We start from the raw sequence: 16,659 nt of genomic DNA on the forward strand, positions 1-16,659 counted from the left end.
ATTAGGTAGGGGTGGGGTTGTTTCGTTTCTTCTGGCTCTAGCCGTTATAAGCCGCTTGTTGAAAAGTTAAAATTGAATCGTTAGTAGTCTTTAAGATATACGTCATAAATAGATATCTATTCATTTTTTTTAAAATATATGTTCCATTGTATAACAAAAAAAGGAAAGATTGTATAATAGTCATAATATTCAACCATTCGATTCAGCGTAAAATTCTTTATAAATAGTGTAATTTTCATTAACCTACAACTATATTAGCAGAAATTATAGTAAAAATTACGAAAATGGTAAAAAATCGCAAATTTTCACGACTATATATATGGAAAAAGTGGCAAAATGTTGTACCTCTAGGATAAAGATAAAACTTCCAGAATATACGTATTTTCGGGTAAAATAAACGAAAATCTATGTGAAATTGCTGTAGAATTAATAGTTTTTAATATGTGTGACTTAAATAGATACCTACCCATTTTTTGAAAAAATATATTTCATTGTATAACTAAAAAAGTAAAGATTGTATAAAAGTCATAATACTACTATTCGATTCAGCGTAAAATTCTTTATAAATAGTGTACTTTTCATTAACTTACAACTATATTAGCAGAAATTATAGTAAAATTTACGAAAATGGTAAAAAATCGCAAATTTTCACGACTATATATATGGAAAAAGTGGCAAAATGTTGTACCTCTAGGATAAAGATAAAACTTCCAGAATATACGTATTTTCGGGTAAAATAAACGAAAATCTATGTGAAATTGCTGTAGAATTAATAGTTTTTAATATGTGTGACTTAAATAGATACCTACCCATTTTTTGAAAAAATATATTTCATTGTATAACTAAAAAAGTAAAGATTGTATAAAAGTCATAATACTACCATTCGATTCAGCGTAAAATTCTTTATAAATAGTGTACTTTTCATTAACTTACAACTATATTAGCAGAAATTATAGTAAAATTTACGAAAATGGTAAAAAATCGCAAATTTTCACGACTAATGTTGTACCTCTAGGATAAAGATAAAACTTCCAGAATATACGTATTTTCGGGTAAAATAAACGAAAATCTATGTGAAATTGCTGTAGAATTAATAGTTTTTAATATGTGTGACTTAAATAGATACCTACCCATTTTTTGAAAAAATATATTTCATTGTATAACTAAAAAAGTAAAGATTGTATAAAAGTCATAATACTACCATTCGATTCAGCGTAAAATTCTTTATAAATAGTGTACTTTTCATTAACCTACAACTATATTAGCAGAAATTATAGTAAAAATTACGAAAATGGTAAAAAATCGCAAATTTTCACGACTATATATATGGAAAAAGTGGCAAAATGTTGTACCTCTAGGATAAAGATAAAACTTCCAGAATATACGTATTTTCGGGTAAAATAAACGAAAATCTATGTGAAATTGCTGAAGAATTAATAGTTTTTAATATGTGTGACTTAAATAGATACCTACCCATTTTTTGAAAAAATATATTTCATTGTATAACTAAAAAAGTAAAGATTGTATAAAAGTCATAATACTACCATTCGATTCAGCGTAAAATTCTTTATAAATAGTGTACTTTTCATTAACTTACAACTATATTAGCAGAAATTATAGTAAAATTTACGAAAATGGTAAAAAATCGCAAATTTTCACGACTATATATATGGAAAAAGTGGCAAAATGTTGTACCTCTAGGATAAAGATAAAACTTCCAGAATATACGTATTTTCGGGTAAAATAAACGAAAATCTATGTGAAATTGCTGTAGAATTAATAGTTTTTAATATGTGTGACTTAAATAGATACCTACCCATTTTTTGAAAAAATATATTTCATTGTATAACTAAAAAAGTAAAGATTGTATAAAAGTCATAATACTACCATTCGATTCAGCGTAAAATTCTTTATAAATAGTGTACTTTTCATTAACCTACAACTATATTAGCAGAAATTATAGTAAAAATTACGAAAATGGTAAAAAATCGCAAATTTTCACGACTATATATATGGAAAAAGTGGCAAAATGTTGTACCTCTAGGATAAAGATAAAACTTCCAGAATATACGTATTTTCGGGTAAAATAAACGAAAATCTATGTTAAATTGCTTTAGAATTAATAGTTTTTAATATGTGTGACTTAAATAGATACCTACCCATTTTTTGAAAAAATATATTTCATTGTATAACTAAAAAAGTAAAGATTGTATGAAAGTCATAATATTACCATTCGATTCAGCGTAAAATTCTTTATAAATAGTGTAATTTTCAGTGTCCTGCAATTATATTAACAAAAATTATAGTAAAAATTACGAAAATGGTAAAAAAATCGCTAATGTTGTATCTCTAGGATAAAGATAAAACTCTCAGAATAGATGTATTTTGTGGTAAAATAAACTAAAACCCATGTTAAATTGCTGTAGAATTAATAGTTGTTAAGGTATGTGAAATAAATAGATATCTACTAATTTTTTGAAAATAAACGTTCCATTGTATAACAAAAAAATTAAAGATTGTATAATAGTCATAATATCACCATTCGATTCAGCGTAAAATTCTTTATAAATAGTGTAATTTTCATTACCCTGAGATTACTTGAACAGAAATAATAACAAAATGTCTGAAAATGGCAAAAAACGCAAATATTCACGACTATATACATGGAAAATGTGGCAAAATATTCTACCTCTAGGATCAAGATAAAACTCCCAGAATATATGTATTTTGTGGTAAAATAAACTAAAACCCATGTTAAATTGCTGTAGAATTAATAGATGTTAAGGTATGTGAAATAAATAGATATCTACTAATTTTTTGAAAATAAACGTTCCATTGTATAACAAAAAAATTAAAGATTGTATAATAGTCATAATATCACCATTCGATTCAGCGTAAAATTCTTTATAAATAGTGTAATTTTCATTATCCTGAGATTATTTGAACAGAAATAATAACAAAAAGTCTCAAAATGGCAAAAAAACGCAAATTTTCATGACTATATACATGGAAAATATGGCAAAATATTCTACCTCTAGGATAAAGATAAAACTCCGAGAATATATGTATTTTGGGGTAAAATAAACGAAAATCTATGCTAAATTGCTGTAGAATTAATAGTTGTTAAGGTATGTGAAATAAATAGATATCTACTAATTTTTTGAAAATAAACGTTCCATTGTATAACAAAAAAATTAAAGATTGTATAATAGTCATAATATCACCATTCGATTCAGCGTAAAATTCTTTATAAATAGTGCAATTTTCATTACCCTGAGGTTACTTGAACAGAAATAATAACAAAATGTCTGAAAATGGCAAAAAACGCAAATTTTCACGACTATATACATGGAAAATGTGGCAAAATATTCTACCTCTAGGATAAAGATAAAACTCCGAGAATATATGTATTTTGGGGTAAAATAAACGAAAATCTATGCTAAATTGCTGTAGAATTAATAGTTGTTAAGGTATGTGAAATAAATAGATATCTACTAATTTTTTGAAAATAAACGTTCCATTGTATAACAAAAAAATTAAAGATTGTATAATAGTCATAATATCACCATTCGATTCAGCGTAAAATTCTTTATAAATAGTGCAATTTTCATTACCCTGAGGTTACTTGAACAGAAATAATAACAAAATGTCTGAAAATGGCAAAAAACGCAAATTTTCACGACTATATACATGGAAAATGTGGCAAAATATTCTACCTCTAGGATAAAGATAAAACTCCCAGAATATATGTATTTTGGGGTAAAATAAACGAAAATCTATGTTAAATTGCTGTAGAATTAATAGTTGTTAAGGTATGTGAAATAAATAGATATCTACTAATTTTTTGAAAATAAACGTTCCATTGTATAACAAAAAAATTAAAGATTGTATAATAGTCATAATATCACCATTCGATTCAGCGTAAAATTCTTTATAAATAGTGTACTTTTCATTAACTTACAACTATATTAGCAGAAATTATAGTAAAATTTACGAAAATGGTAAAAAATCGCAAATTTTCACGACTATATATATGGAAAAAGTGGCAAAATGTTGTACCTCTAGGATAAAGATAAAACTTCCAGAATATACGTATTTTCGGGTAAAATAAACGAAAATCTATGTGAAATTGCTGTAGAATTAATAGTTTTTAATATGTGTGACTTAAATAGATACCTACCCATTTTTTGAAAAAATATATTTCATTGTATAACTAAAAAAGTAAAGATTGTATAAAAGTCATAATACTACCATTCGATTCAGCGTAAAATTCTTTATAAATAGTGTACTTTTCATTAACCTACAACTATATTAGCAGAAATTATAGTAAAAATTACGAAAATGGTAAAAAATCGCAAATTTTCACGACTATATATATGAAAAAAGTGGCAAAATGTTGTACCTCTAGGATAAAGATAAAACTTCCAGAATATACGTATTTTTGGGTAAAATAAACGAAAATCTATGTTAAATTGCTTTAGAATTAATAGTTTTTAATATGTGTGACTTAAATAGATACCTACCCATTTTTTGAAAAAATATATTTCATTGTATAACTAAAAAAGTAAAGATTGTATGAAAGTCATAATATTACCATTCGATTCAGCGTAAAATTCTTTATAAATAGTGTAATTTTCAGTGTCCTGCAATTATATTAACAAAAATTATAGTAAAAATTACGAAAATGGTAAAAAAATCGCTAATGTTGTATCTCTAGGATAAAGATAAAACTCTCAGAATATATGTATTTTGGGGTAAAATAAACGAAAATCTATGCTAAATTGCTGTAGAATTAATAGTTGTTAAGGTATGTGAAATAAATAGATATCTACTAATTTTTTGAAAATAAACGTTCCATTGTATAACAAAAAAATTAAAGATTGTATAATAGTCATAATATCACCATTCGATTCAGCGTAAAATTCTTTATAAATAGTGTAATTTTCATTATCCTGAGATTATTTGAACAGAAATAATAACAAAAAGTCTCAAAATGGCAAAAAAACGCAAATTTTCATGACTATATACATGGAAAATATGGCAAAATATTCTACCTCTAGGATAAAGATAAAACTCCGAGAATATATGTATTTTGGGGTAAAATAAACGAAAATCTATGCTAAATTGCTGTAGAATTAATAGTTGTTAAGGTATGTGAAATAAATAGATATCTACTAATTTTTTGAAAATAAACGTTCCATTGTATAACAAAAAAATTAAAGATTGTATAATAGTCATAATATCACCATTCGATTCAGCGTAAAATTCTTTATAAATAGTGCAATTTTCATTACCCTGAGGTTACTTGAACAGAAATAATAACAAAATGTCTGAAAATGGCAAAAAACGCAAATTTTCACGACTATATACATGGAAAATGTGGCAAAATATTCTACCTCTAGGATAAAGATAAAACTCCCAGAATATATGTATTTTGGGGTAAAATAAACGAAAATCTATGTTAAATTGCTGTAGAATTAATAGTTGTTAAGGTATGTGAAATAAATAGATATCTACTAATTTTTTGAAAATAAACGTTCCATTGTATAACAAAAAAATTAAAGATTGTATAATAGTCATAATATCACCATTCGATTCAGCGTAAAATTCTTTATAAATAGTGTAATTTTCATTACCCTGAGATTACTTGAACAGAAATAATAACAAAATGTCTGAAAATGGCAAAAAACGCAAATATTCACGACTATATACATGGAAAATGTGGCAAAATATTCTACCTCTAGGATCAAGATAAAACTCCCAGAATATATGTATTTTGTGGTAAAATAAACTAAAACCCATGTTAAATTGCTGTAGAATTAATAGATGTTAAGTTATGTGAAATAAATAGATATCTACTAATTTTTTGAAAATAAACGTTCCATTGTATAACAAAAAAATTAAAGATTGTATAATAGTCATAATATCACCATTCGATTCAGCGTAAAATTCTTTATAAATAGTGTAATTTTCATTATCCTGAGATTATTTGAACAGAAATAATAACAAAAAGTCTCAAAATGGCAAAAAAACGCAAATTTTCATGACTATATACATGGAAAATATGGCAAAATATTCTACCTCTAGGATAAAGATAAAACTCCGAGAATATATGTATTTTGGGGTAAAATAAACGAAAATCTATGCTAAATTGCTGTAGAATTAATAGTTGTTAAGGTATGTGAAATAAATAGATATCTACTAATTTTTTGAAAATAAACGTTCCATTGTATAACAAAAAAATTAAAGATTGTATAATAGTCATAATATCACCATTCGATTCAGCGTAAAATTCTTTATAAATAGTGCAATTTTCATTACCCTGAGGTTACTTGAACAGAAATAATAACAAAATGTCTGAAAATGGCAAAAAACGCAAATTTTCACGACTATATACATGGAAAATGTGGCAAAATATTCTACCTCTAGGATAAAGATAAAACTCCGAGAATATATGTATTTTGGGGTAAAATAAACGAAAATCTATGCTAAATTGCTGTAGAATTAATAGTTGTTAAGGTATGTGAAATAAATAGATATCTACTAATTTTTTGAAAATAAACGTTCCATTGTATAACAAAAAAATTAAAGATTGTATAATAGTCATAATATCACCATTCGATTCAGCGTAAAATTCTTTATAAATAGTGCAATTTTCATTACCCTGAGGTTACTTGAACAGAAATAATAACAAAATGTCTGAAAATGGCAAAAAACGCAAATTTTCACGACTATATACATGGAAAATGTGGCAAAATATTCTACCTCTAGGATAAAGATAAAACTCCCAGAATATATGTATTTTGGGGTAAAATAAACGAAAATCTATGTTAAATTGCTGTAGAATTAATAGTTGTTAAGGTATGTGAAATAAATAGATATCTACTAATTTTTTGAAAATAAACGTTCCATTGTATAACAAAAAAATTAAAGATTGTATAATAGTCATAATATCACCATTCGATTCAGCGTAAAATTTTTTATAAATAGTGTAATTTTCATTACCCTGAGATTACTTGAACAGAAATAATAACAAAATGTCTGAAAATGGCAAAAAACGCAAATATTCACGACTATATACATGGAAAATGTGGCAAAATATTCTACCTCTAGGATCAAGATAAAACTCCCAGAATATATGTATTTTGTGGTAAAATAAACTAAAACCCATGTTAAATTGCTGTAGAATTAATAGATGTTAAGGTATGTGAAATAAATAGATATCTACTAATTTTTTGAAAATAAACGTTCCATTGTATAACAAAAAAATTAAAGATTGTATAATAGTCATAATATCACCATTCGATTCAGCGTAAAATTCTTTATAAATAGTGTAATTTTCACTATCCTGAGATTATTTGAACAGAAATAATAACAAAAAGTCTCAAAATGGCAAAAAAACGCAAATTTTCATGACTATATACATGGAAAATATGGCAAAATATTCTACCTCTAGGATAAAGATAAAACTCCGAGAATATATGTATTTTGGGGTAAAATAAACGAAAATCTATGCTAAATTGCTGTAGAATTAATAGTTGTTAAGGTATGTGAAATAAATAGATATCTACTAATTTTTTGAAAATAAACGTTCCATTGTATAACAAAAAAATTAAAGATTGTATAATAGTCATAATATCACCATTCGATTCAGCGTAAAATTCTTTATAAATAGTGCAATTTTCATTACCCTGAGGTTACTTGAACAGAAATAATAACAAAATGTCTGAAAATGGCAAAAAACGCAAATTTTCACGACTATATACATGGAAAATGTGGCAAAATATTCTACCTCTAGGATTAAGATAAAACTCCCAGAATATATGTATTTTGGGGTAAAATAAACGAAAATCTATGTTAAATTGCTGTAGAATTAATAGTTGTTAAGGTATGTGAAATAAATAGATATCTACTAATTTTTTGAAAATAAACGTTCCATTGTATAACAAAAAAATTAAAGATTGTATAATAGTCATAATATCACCATTCGATTCAGCGTAAAATTCTTTATAAATAGTGTAATTTTCATTACCCTGAGATTACTTGAACAGAAATAATAACAAAATGTCTGAAAATGGCAAAAAACGCAAATATTCACGACTATATACATGGAAAATGTGGCAAAATATTCTACCTCTAGGATCAAGATAAAACTCCCAGAATATATGTATTTTGTGGTAAAATAAACTAAAACCCATGTTAAATTGCTGTAGAATTAATAGATGTTAAGGTATGTGAAATAAATAGATATCTACTAATTTTTTGAAAATAAACGTTCCATTGTATAACAAAAAAATTAAAGATTGTATAATAGTCATAATATCACCATTCGATTCAGCGTAAAATTCTTTATAAATAGTGTAATTTTCATTACCCTGAGATTACTTGAACAGAAATAATAACAAAATGTCTGAAAATGGCAAAAAACGCTAATATTCACGACTATATACATGGAAAATGTGGCAAAATATTCTACCTCTAGGATCAAGATAAAACTCCCAGAATATATGTATTTTGTGGTAAAATAAACTAAAACCCATGTTAAATTGCTGTAGAATTAATAGATGTTAAGGTATGTGAAATAAATAGATATCTACTAATTTTTTGAAAATAAATGTTCCACTGTATAACAAAAAAATTAAAGATTGTATAATAGTCATAATATCACCATTCGATTCAGCGTAAAATTCTTTATAAATAGTGTAATTTTCATTACCCTGAGATTACTTGAATAGAAATAATAACAAAATGTCTGAAAATGGCAAAAAACGCAAATTTTCACGACTATATACATGGAAAATGTCGCAAAATATTCTACCTCTAGGATCAAGATAAAACTCCCAGAATATATGTATTTTGGGGTAAAATAAACGAAAATATATGTTAAATTGCTGTAGAATTAATAGTTTTTAATATTTGTGACATAAATAGATATTTACCCATTGTTTGAATATATATTTTTCATTGCATAAGTAAAAAAATAAAGTTTGTATAAAAATCATAATACTGCCATTTGATTTAGCGTAAAATTCTTTATAAACAGTGTGATTTTCATTACCCTGAGATTACTTGAATAGAAATAATAACAAAATGTCTGAAAATGGCAAAAAAAACGCAAATTTTCATGACTATATACATGGAAAATGTGGCAAAATATTCTACCTCTAGGATCAAGATAAAACTCCCAGAATATATGTATTTTGGGGTAAAATAAACGAAAATCTATGTTAAATTGCTGTAGAATTAATAGTTGTTAAGGTATGTGAAATAAATAGATATCTACTAATTTTTTGAAAATAAATGTTCCACTGTATAACAAAAAAATTAAAGATTGTATAATAGTCATAATATCACCATTCGATTCAGCGTAAAATTCTTTATAAATAGTGTAATTTTCATTACCCTGAGATTACTTGAATAGAAATAATAACAAAATGTCTGAAAATGGCAAAAAAACGCAAATTTTCACGACTAATGTGGCAAAATATTCTACCTCTAGGATCAAGATAAAACTCCCAGAATATATGTATTTTGGGGTAAAATAAACGAAAATCTATGTTAAATTGCTGTAGAATTAATAGTTGTTAAGGTATGTGAAATAAATAGATATCTACTAATTTTTTGAAAATAAATGTTCCACTGTATAACAAAAAAATTAAAGATTGTATAATAGTCATAATATCACCATTCGATTCAGCGTAAAATTCTTTATAAATAGTGTAATTTTCATTACCCTGAGATTACTTGAATAGAAATAATAACAAAATGTCTGAAAATGGCAAAAAAACGCAAATTTTCACGACTATATACATGGAAAATGTGGCAAAATATTCTACCTCTAGGATCAAGATAAAACTCCCAGAATATATGTATTTTGGGGTAAAATAAACGAAAATCTATGTTAAATTGCTGTAGAATTAATAGTTGTTAAGGTATGTGAAATAAATAGATATCTACTAATTTTTTGAAAATAAATGTTCCACTGTATAACAAAAAAATTAAAGATTGTATAATAGTCATAATATCACCATTCGATTCAGCGTAAAATTCTTTATAAATAGTGTAATTTCCATTACCCTGAGATTACTTGAATAGAAATAATAACAAAATGTCTGAAAATGGCAAAAAAACGCAAATTTTCACAACTATATACATGGAAAATGTGGCAAAATATTCTACCTCTAGGATCAAGATAAAACTCCCAGAATATATGTATTTTGGGGTAAAATAAACGAAAATCTATGTTAAATTGCTGTAGAATTAATAGTTTTTAATATTTGTGACATAAATAGATATTTACCCATTGTTTGAAAATATATTTTTCATTGCATAAGTAAAAAAATAAAGTTTGTATAAAAATCATAATACTGCCATTTGATTTAGCGTAAAGTTCTTTATAAACAGTGTGATTTTCATTAACTTCCAATTATTTTAACGGAAATTACAGTAAAAAAATTCAGAAATGGAAAAAATCCTAAATTTTCACGACTTTTCAGTGTATAATTTAAAAACTAATTGAATTATAAAAACGATGATACCATTGTTCGATTGGGTGTAAATTTTCATTAATCTAAGATTATTTTAACTGAGATGGCAGCAAGGGTTGTAAGAATGAGAATAAAACTTTCAAACTATATGTATCTGGGTGAAACAACCGAAAATCTATATTAAACAAAGCTATTTGCCCAAAACTATAAATTGTTTACAATCTCATATTTCATTCTTGGTCTTCTGTCGAGAGGAAAAAAATGAGAAACCCCTAACATAAACAACAAACTTTACCCAAACAATTAAAAGTATTAACGACCTCATTAATTTCATTACCGACTCAGATCCCGATAAAAACGCCCAATCGACGTTACGATATGGTCGAAAACTAATCTATCTCCCGGAGGCGAAGCTGCGCCTGATGTATTACCATTACCCCGCGCACGCCATGGTGAATTTAAACTTTTAATTATCTCCAGATATTCGGATAAATATGTAAGCCGTATGTTGTAGTTTGAAAGTTTGCCGACGGAGATAGCGTGTTACACACCTACAGGATAATTAATCTGTTCTGTTCCAGAGCCCATCACAATGCTGTTGGGAGGTCCGGAGCTGTACATTAATCAAATGAGTACCATGAACTTGACGTGCGTCGTTAAACACAGTCCGGAGCCGCCTCCGTCGATATACTGGACCCACGACCAACAGGTGAGGAGTATTTCTTTTTGTTTTTTGTTATATTGGCGAAATCAAACAACAGAAAGTATCGATCAGCGATTCTTATGTTTTATAATTAACTTTAATAAAAGCTTTTTATGGAGAAATCTGTGTCTAAGAATAACATGGAAAACAATTGAGGACGTTAAAATAGTTCTGCTTTACAACAGTGAGTTAAACTCCAATTCCTGTAGGTTATTCCGTACACTTCTAGGAAACCTACAAGTACTTGGAATTGATTATTCGTAACTTAAATATGAAGACCATTGTGGACCACAAGCTGAGGTTACCAAATTCTCATTGTTTTTGTGTCTATGGGACTGCTCAGGCCGAGCAAATCATTGGACCAAAATGAGTTGGTCACCTAGGGAGCTTAATGTTGGCGAAAAGAGCACCTTTCAAGTACCTGAACATTAAGTTCTTTTAAAACCGCTGCAAATCTGTTAAATCGATTGTTCTCAATCATTCCAGATCCTTTGGTCAATCAATCAACTGTACCACAAGATTAACAACACAAAATGTATGAGAAAGCCTCAAAACATTCCGTTCACGTCAGCATATTTTGATAGTAAATCAGTTCACTTGTTGGTTAATTTTATTGCTTTAAATGGTATTAAGTTTAGATAGTGCTACACTTTATATATAATTTTGTGGTTCATATATAACATAAGTGGCTTCATTGAAGAGTATCAAACCATGCAGCAAAATATATAACTTCAATAAAGCTAAAGCGTCGCTGACATGCCATTGAAGTGCTTGATGTTTGGACTTTTCCCATTAATTATATCTTAGATTGCTGTATTACTTCCAATTTGCTGTGATTTAGCAACCTTATTTCATGTTTGAAAGCGAAAGCTTGGATCACTTCGTATATCCGTTGGATATCGAGGTTATCGCGCAGCTCTTTGTCGGTTATGTAACGATAAGCATTGACAATTAATCGTAGAACTTTGGTTTTGGCTGCGTTGGATTATTAGTTGATATGAAATATTGATGTAATGGCTTTATGATTGACTGATAAATCAATGTTTTCGAGATACATTCCGAGGTATTTAGCTGATTCTGCTTAAGAAATCGGGAGTGATATTACTACTAAAAATTAACAGGGACAGATTTGGATCTATTAAGCTGTATTTTCCGGTCTCTTTTAGTTATTACCATGATAACTGTGCCGTTCTTTAATGTTCCAAGTACTGTTTCTTTTGTTGTTGGGATATCAGCAGTGTGGAGCAGATACAAGAGTGGTACGAAGACGCTTGACACCTTGGCAAATGGCATAACCGGTCAAATGCTTGTGAGGCCCCCAGGAATGTTGCAGGGCAACATTTCTTTTCTTCGAATACCTTTTCAACAAGTGCAGTTACTCTGTGCACTTGGTCGTATTTCTGTAAATGATTTAATACATATTTACAGCAATCTATCAAATAGTTTTGATATCAGATTGTCAGATTTTTAACGATTAACGTTAAAACATTCCGGGAAATGCTTCAGTCTCAAACAGGCATTGAATATGTATGACAACATGATGATTACTTGTCGTTGTACTTTTGTTGATATGTGTTATCTTTCTTATTAAATTATTGAACTAATTACATTTTTTGCATTCATTTTACGAATCATGATTAGTGCATACCAACATTTCATATGATACATACATTTCGGATTGGAGATGAAGTTTTCGGAGATTCGTTTATATCAAAACAAGATTCTAACATCGGTATGGTTCATTGTATGTGTAAAACTCATTAAATTCGAACAATTTCCTACCGGACAAACCATAAATAACAATAAGCCGCCCCGAGAAATTAAAACGTTCCCATAAAAGCCGCATTTAAAAAGGGCGGGGACGGGGGCATCCGCATCATTTATTCTCGATTTTTTTTCGTCTCCATCAGACACCCCGTTAATTAATTATAATTTTCCGCGTTATTTAATTGTAAACTGGAAGTCGGAAGGCGACCCGAGACGGAAAAAACTCCATTTAAGGCGATCCCTGGGGACGAAATTGTTTACCTTTTTTTCGTAAGGGGTGGGGGACGAGGTGAGGCCGGGGGACCGTTCATTAAGCCGCCAGTGGAGAGTTAATTAATCAAAATAAGTGTAAGAAATTGGAAAGGGCTTCGGTCGTTTGATCGATCCGGTTTGCAGGTGTATTTTCGTTCGGGTACTTCTTGATGGGTGCCAGCGTTGAAATTTGGCGGAAGGTAATTGCGGTTATCAATCATATAATCCGAAATTAGGCTAATTCATTAAGGATGGTTTGGTTTTATAGTTTGTGCGCTTGTGGCATGTGATTATTATCACAAATATTTAATAATTATAAATTTATCTTTTGGGAAAGGTAATTCAAAGCTTTCCTGAGCGCTGACGTCAAGTTCGCTTAACCAATGAAGCCAAGCAACAGTGCATTTGATAGTTATCAATTAATTGATAGAACACTTTAGATAAATCGTTATTTGTTTATTCAAACAAAAGTTATTGTTATTTCAAAATGGATATTACAGAAAAAGGTCTAGAACTTCTATGCTGCTCTTCATTTAACTCTTCATTACCATCTGATTGTCAACAGTAGATTTACAACTTCGATGTTTTAACAGCAATAAATCTATTTTCAAAAAATTTCGTCTCATTTCTGCAAAATTACTGTATGACCCAGTAGCCTTTGATAAAACATTAAAAAGAAAACGTTTAAGTTTATCATTAGTTTCCCATTGGCATAGCCCAGCAATAAACGTACTATGAAGTTTGAGCATGTAACAATGAACAAAAAGCTGAAGCTTTCGCTGATCATTTAGAACAAAGCTTCGTAACCAACTAAAGTAAATTAATTCAATAAGTGTGAAAATTTGACAAGGAAAGGGAGCTATAAAGTTTACCAACTGAAGGAAAGACACTGAAATTGTTATGACCCCCAAAAACCAGAGAATTTGCCAAATGAACCAAAACCTACAAAACTGTCTCACTGACACTAGTAATAGCTTCGACCAATCACATGGAATCCTACGAATATAAAAATGTCTGATCAGGTATATTCTTAAATGTTAAAAAAAACTATAAGTTTCCAGACAAGTTTTGGCAGGCGTGATTGAACCACAAGCTTCAGGAAATGATATCAAATGAATATACTGAACTCCTAAGCTCTTGCATCTCCGCAAGTATGTTTAGACTCAAACAAGAGGAAGGACTACAACAACAAAAAGAAGTTAAAGCATCAGGGAAGATTGTTGCGACCAATTCTTTACCTATTTTACCCATAGCATAACAGATCAATTGAAAAGTCCCCTGCCTAACATAGTAAAACACATTATTTTGACAAAATTAGTTTTTTTATGCAACATAATTCCCTGCAAGGGTGATACATTGATTATAGCGACCCTTCAACTTTTTGATACCATTTTTGTAGTACGATTTGTCCTTTGCTTCAAAATAGGCCTCAGTTTCGACGATCACCTCTTCATTCGACAAAAATTTCTTCCCAGCGAGCATTCTTTTGAGATCTGAGGACAGGAAATAGTCACTGGGGGCCAGATCTGGAGAATATGGTGGATGAAAAAGCGATTTGAACCTCAATTCATGGATTTTTGCCATCGATTTCAATGACTTGTGACACGGTGTATTGTCTTGGTGAAGCAGTACTTTCTTTTTCTTCAAATGTTGCCGTTTTTCGGCGATTTCGTCCATCAAACGGTGCAATAACGCTATGTAATAGTCGCTGTTGATAGTCCTTCCTTTTTCAAGGTAGTCAATGAAAATTATTCCAAGCGTATCCCAAAATACAGACTGTCCACTCGGATGACTGACGATTGGACTTCGGAGTGAAATGATGGGGCCATGTTTTATCCATTGTCACATATCGACGCAAATACTTGAGTTTATTAGGCTTGATCATCTTCAAACACTGCTTCGAATCACCAACTCGTCGTTGCTTTTGGTCAAAAGTGAGCTCGCGCTGCACCCACTTTGCACAGATATAACTAATACCCAAATATTCGTCAATGATATGACGTACACATTCAGTTGATATCTTTAGAGTGTCTGCAATTTCATTCAGTTTCAATTTACGGTGATTCAAAACCATTTTGTGGATTCTTTAAAAGTTTTCGTCGGTAACAATCTCCTTTAGGCGTCCACTGCGTTCACCGTCTTCGGTGCTCATTTCACCACGTCTAAACTTAGCATACCAATCCTTGATGGTTGATTTTCCTGGGGCAGTGTCCGGAAACTCGGCATCAAGCCAAGTTTTTGCACCAACTGTATTTTTTCCCTGCAAAAAGCAATATTTTATCAACACGCGAAATTAGTTTTATCCATTTTTTTTCACAATAACAAAAGTTGCTGCACGCATCTTTTGAGTGTTAGGACTGACTAAAAAACATATGGATTTAATTCTAGTAGCACCATCTATGTGTTAGCAATCATCTATGTATTTTAACACAAAAATATCACCATTTCTATGTTGATGATGTTGCGATGGCTGCTGTTAGAAATAACCGCGAAAAAGCAACCCGAATATAGCAACAGGCGAATAACAACCTAAATAACACACTTGGGATGAGGAAGGAAACATTAGAGGAAACTCCACTTTCGTGTTAATACCACAACTTTTGGATGTCACTCGAGCAGGACATAGACTCAGAAATTATCAAAGCAGTTAATCTTGTAGAGTAGTGAAATTTATTTAACAGAAAAATACAGCAATGTTAATTAATACGTGAACATTATTGCTATAGAGACTAAGGACCGATAGGTTTCTTAGATTTATACGTAGTTTTTAAGTTATTCTAAATACAAATGATAAAGTAATTTTAAAAAAACGTTTCCAAGAAGGAATAAGATATTTATAATTTTGCTGAATTATCCCAACGTCAGGATTAGCAAATTCAGGTCATTTTTCTCGAAAGAAAAAATATACACAAGATATTTTTATCATCCAATTTAAAAACTTTGTTATCATTTCCCCTCCCCGTACAAAAGCTAAAACACAGTTCCGGATTATCCTCGACGCCAGATCGTAAAAAAAACACTCCTCCGGCTTTATCCAGATTGGTAATTGATTTATTACCAGTTATCCTGATATCTTATATTTTTTGGCCCGAATTTTTCACTTGTTTTGATTAATTAGCCCTGCGGGCCGGGCGACTAACGAAGGGTCTTTTTGCGAACCTAATTTCGGCGAAGGTAAACAATTGGCAACGTCGTAATGACGGTGGATTTTTTCCTACCGCCCGAAGGACCCAGAAATATGGCGGCTAATTATAGGGGGGGCGTCTTGATTAATTAAAAAGGAACGGGACGAATCGGTTCGTGTTTATTTGATCGAATCGGAAGGTACAAGATACCGGGACCAGGGTTGATTGTCGTCGGTGGCCCTCTATTGGTCGTAATTTTAACATTGCGAGGCTTTTTTTTGTTATATTTTTGTGTCTCCACCAATTTTTTACCAACGAGGGTTTA

General features: G+C 29.5%; 2 protein-coding genes across 2 annotated transcripts in view; one reads left to right on the forward strand and one right to left on the reverse strand.

The window, feature by feature from the left end:
• The window catches only part of Cpap1-e (cuticular protein analogous to peritrophins 1-E), a 290,785-nt gene that overhangs the window by 97,013 nt on the left and 177,113 nt on the right, over positions 1-16,659 (reverse strand). The gene's annotated exons all lie outside the window — the stretch shown is intronic.
• The window catches only part of LOC143201774 (protein amalgam), a 183,093-nt gene that overhangs the window by 83,103 nt on the left and 83,331 nt on the right, over positions 1-16,659 (forward strand). The window contains exon 4 of the mRNA XM_076413027.1: positions 11,069-11,196. Coding sequence (XP_076269142.1) covers positions 11,069-11,196 — 128 coding nt within the window. The remainder of the gene's footprint in view (positions 1-11,068; positions 11,197-16,659) is intronic.

The sequence above is a fragment of the Rhynchophorus ferrugineus genome, unplaced genomic scaffold, assembly GCF_030347505.1.
Source record: "Rhynchophorus ferrugineus isolate W39M unplaced genomic scaffold, kcgeb_rfMv2 rfM8, whole genome shotgun sequence".
Classification (NCBI taxonomy): domain Eukaryota; kingdom Metazoa; phylum Arthropoda; class Insecta; order Coleoptera; family Curculionidae; genus Rhynchophorus; species Rhynchophorus ferrugineus.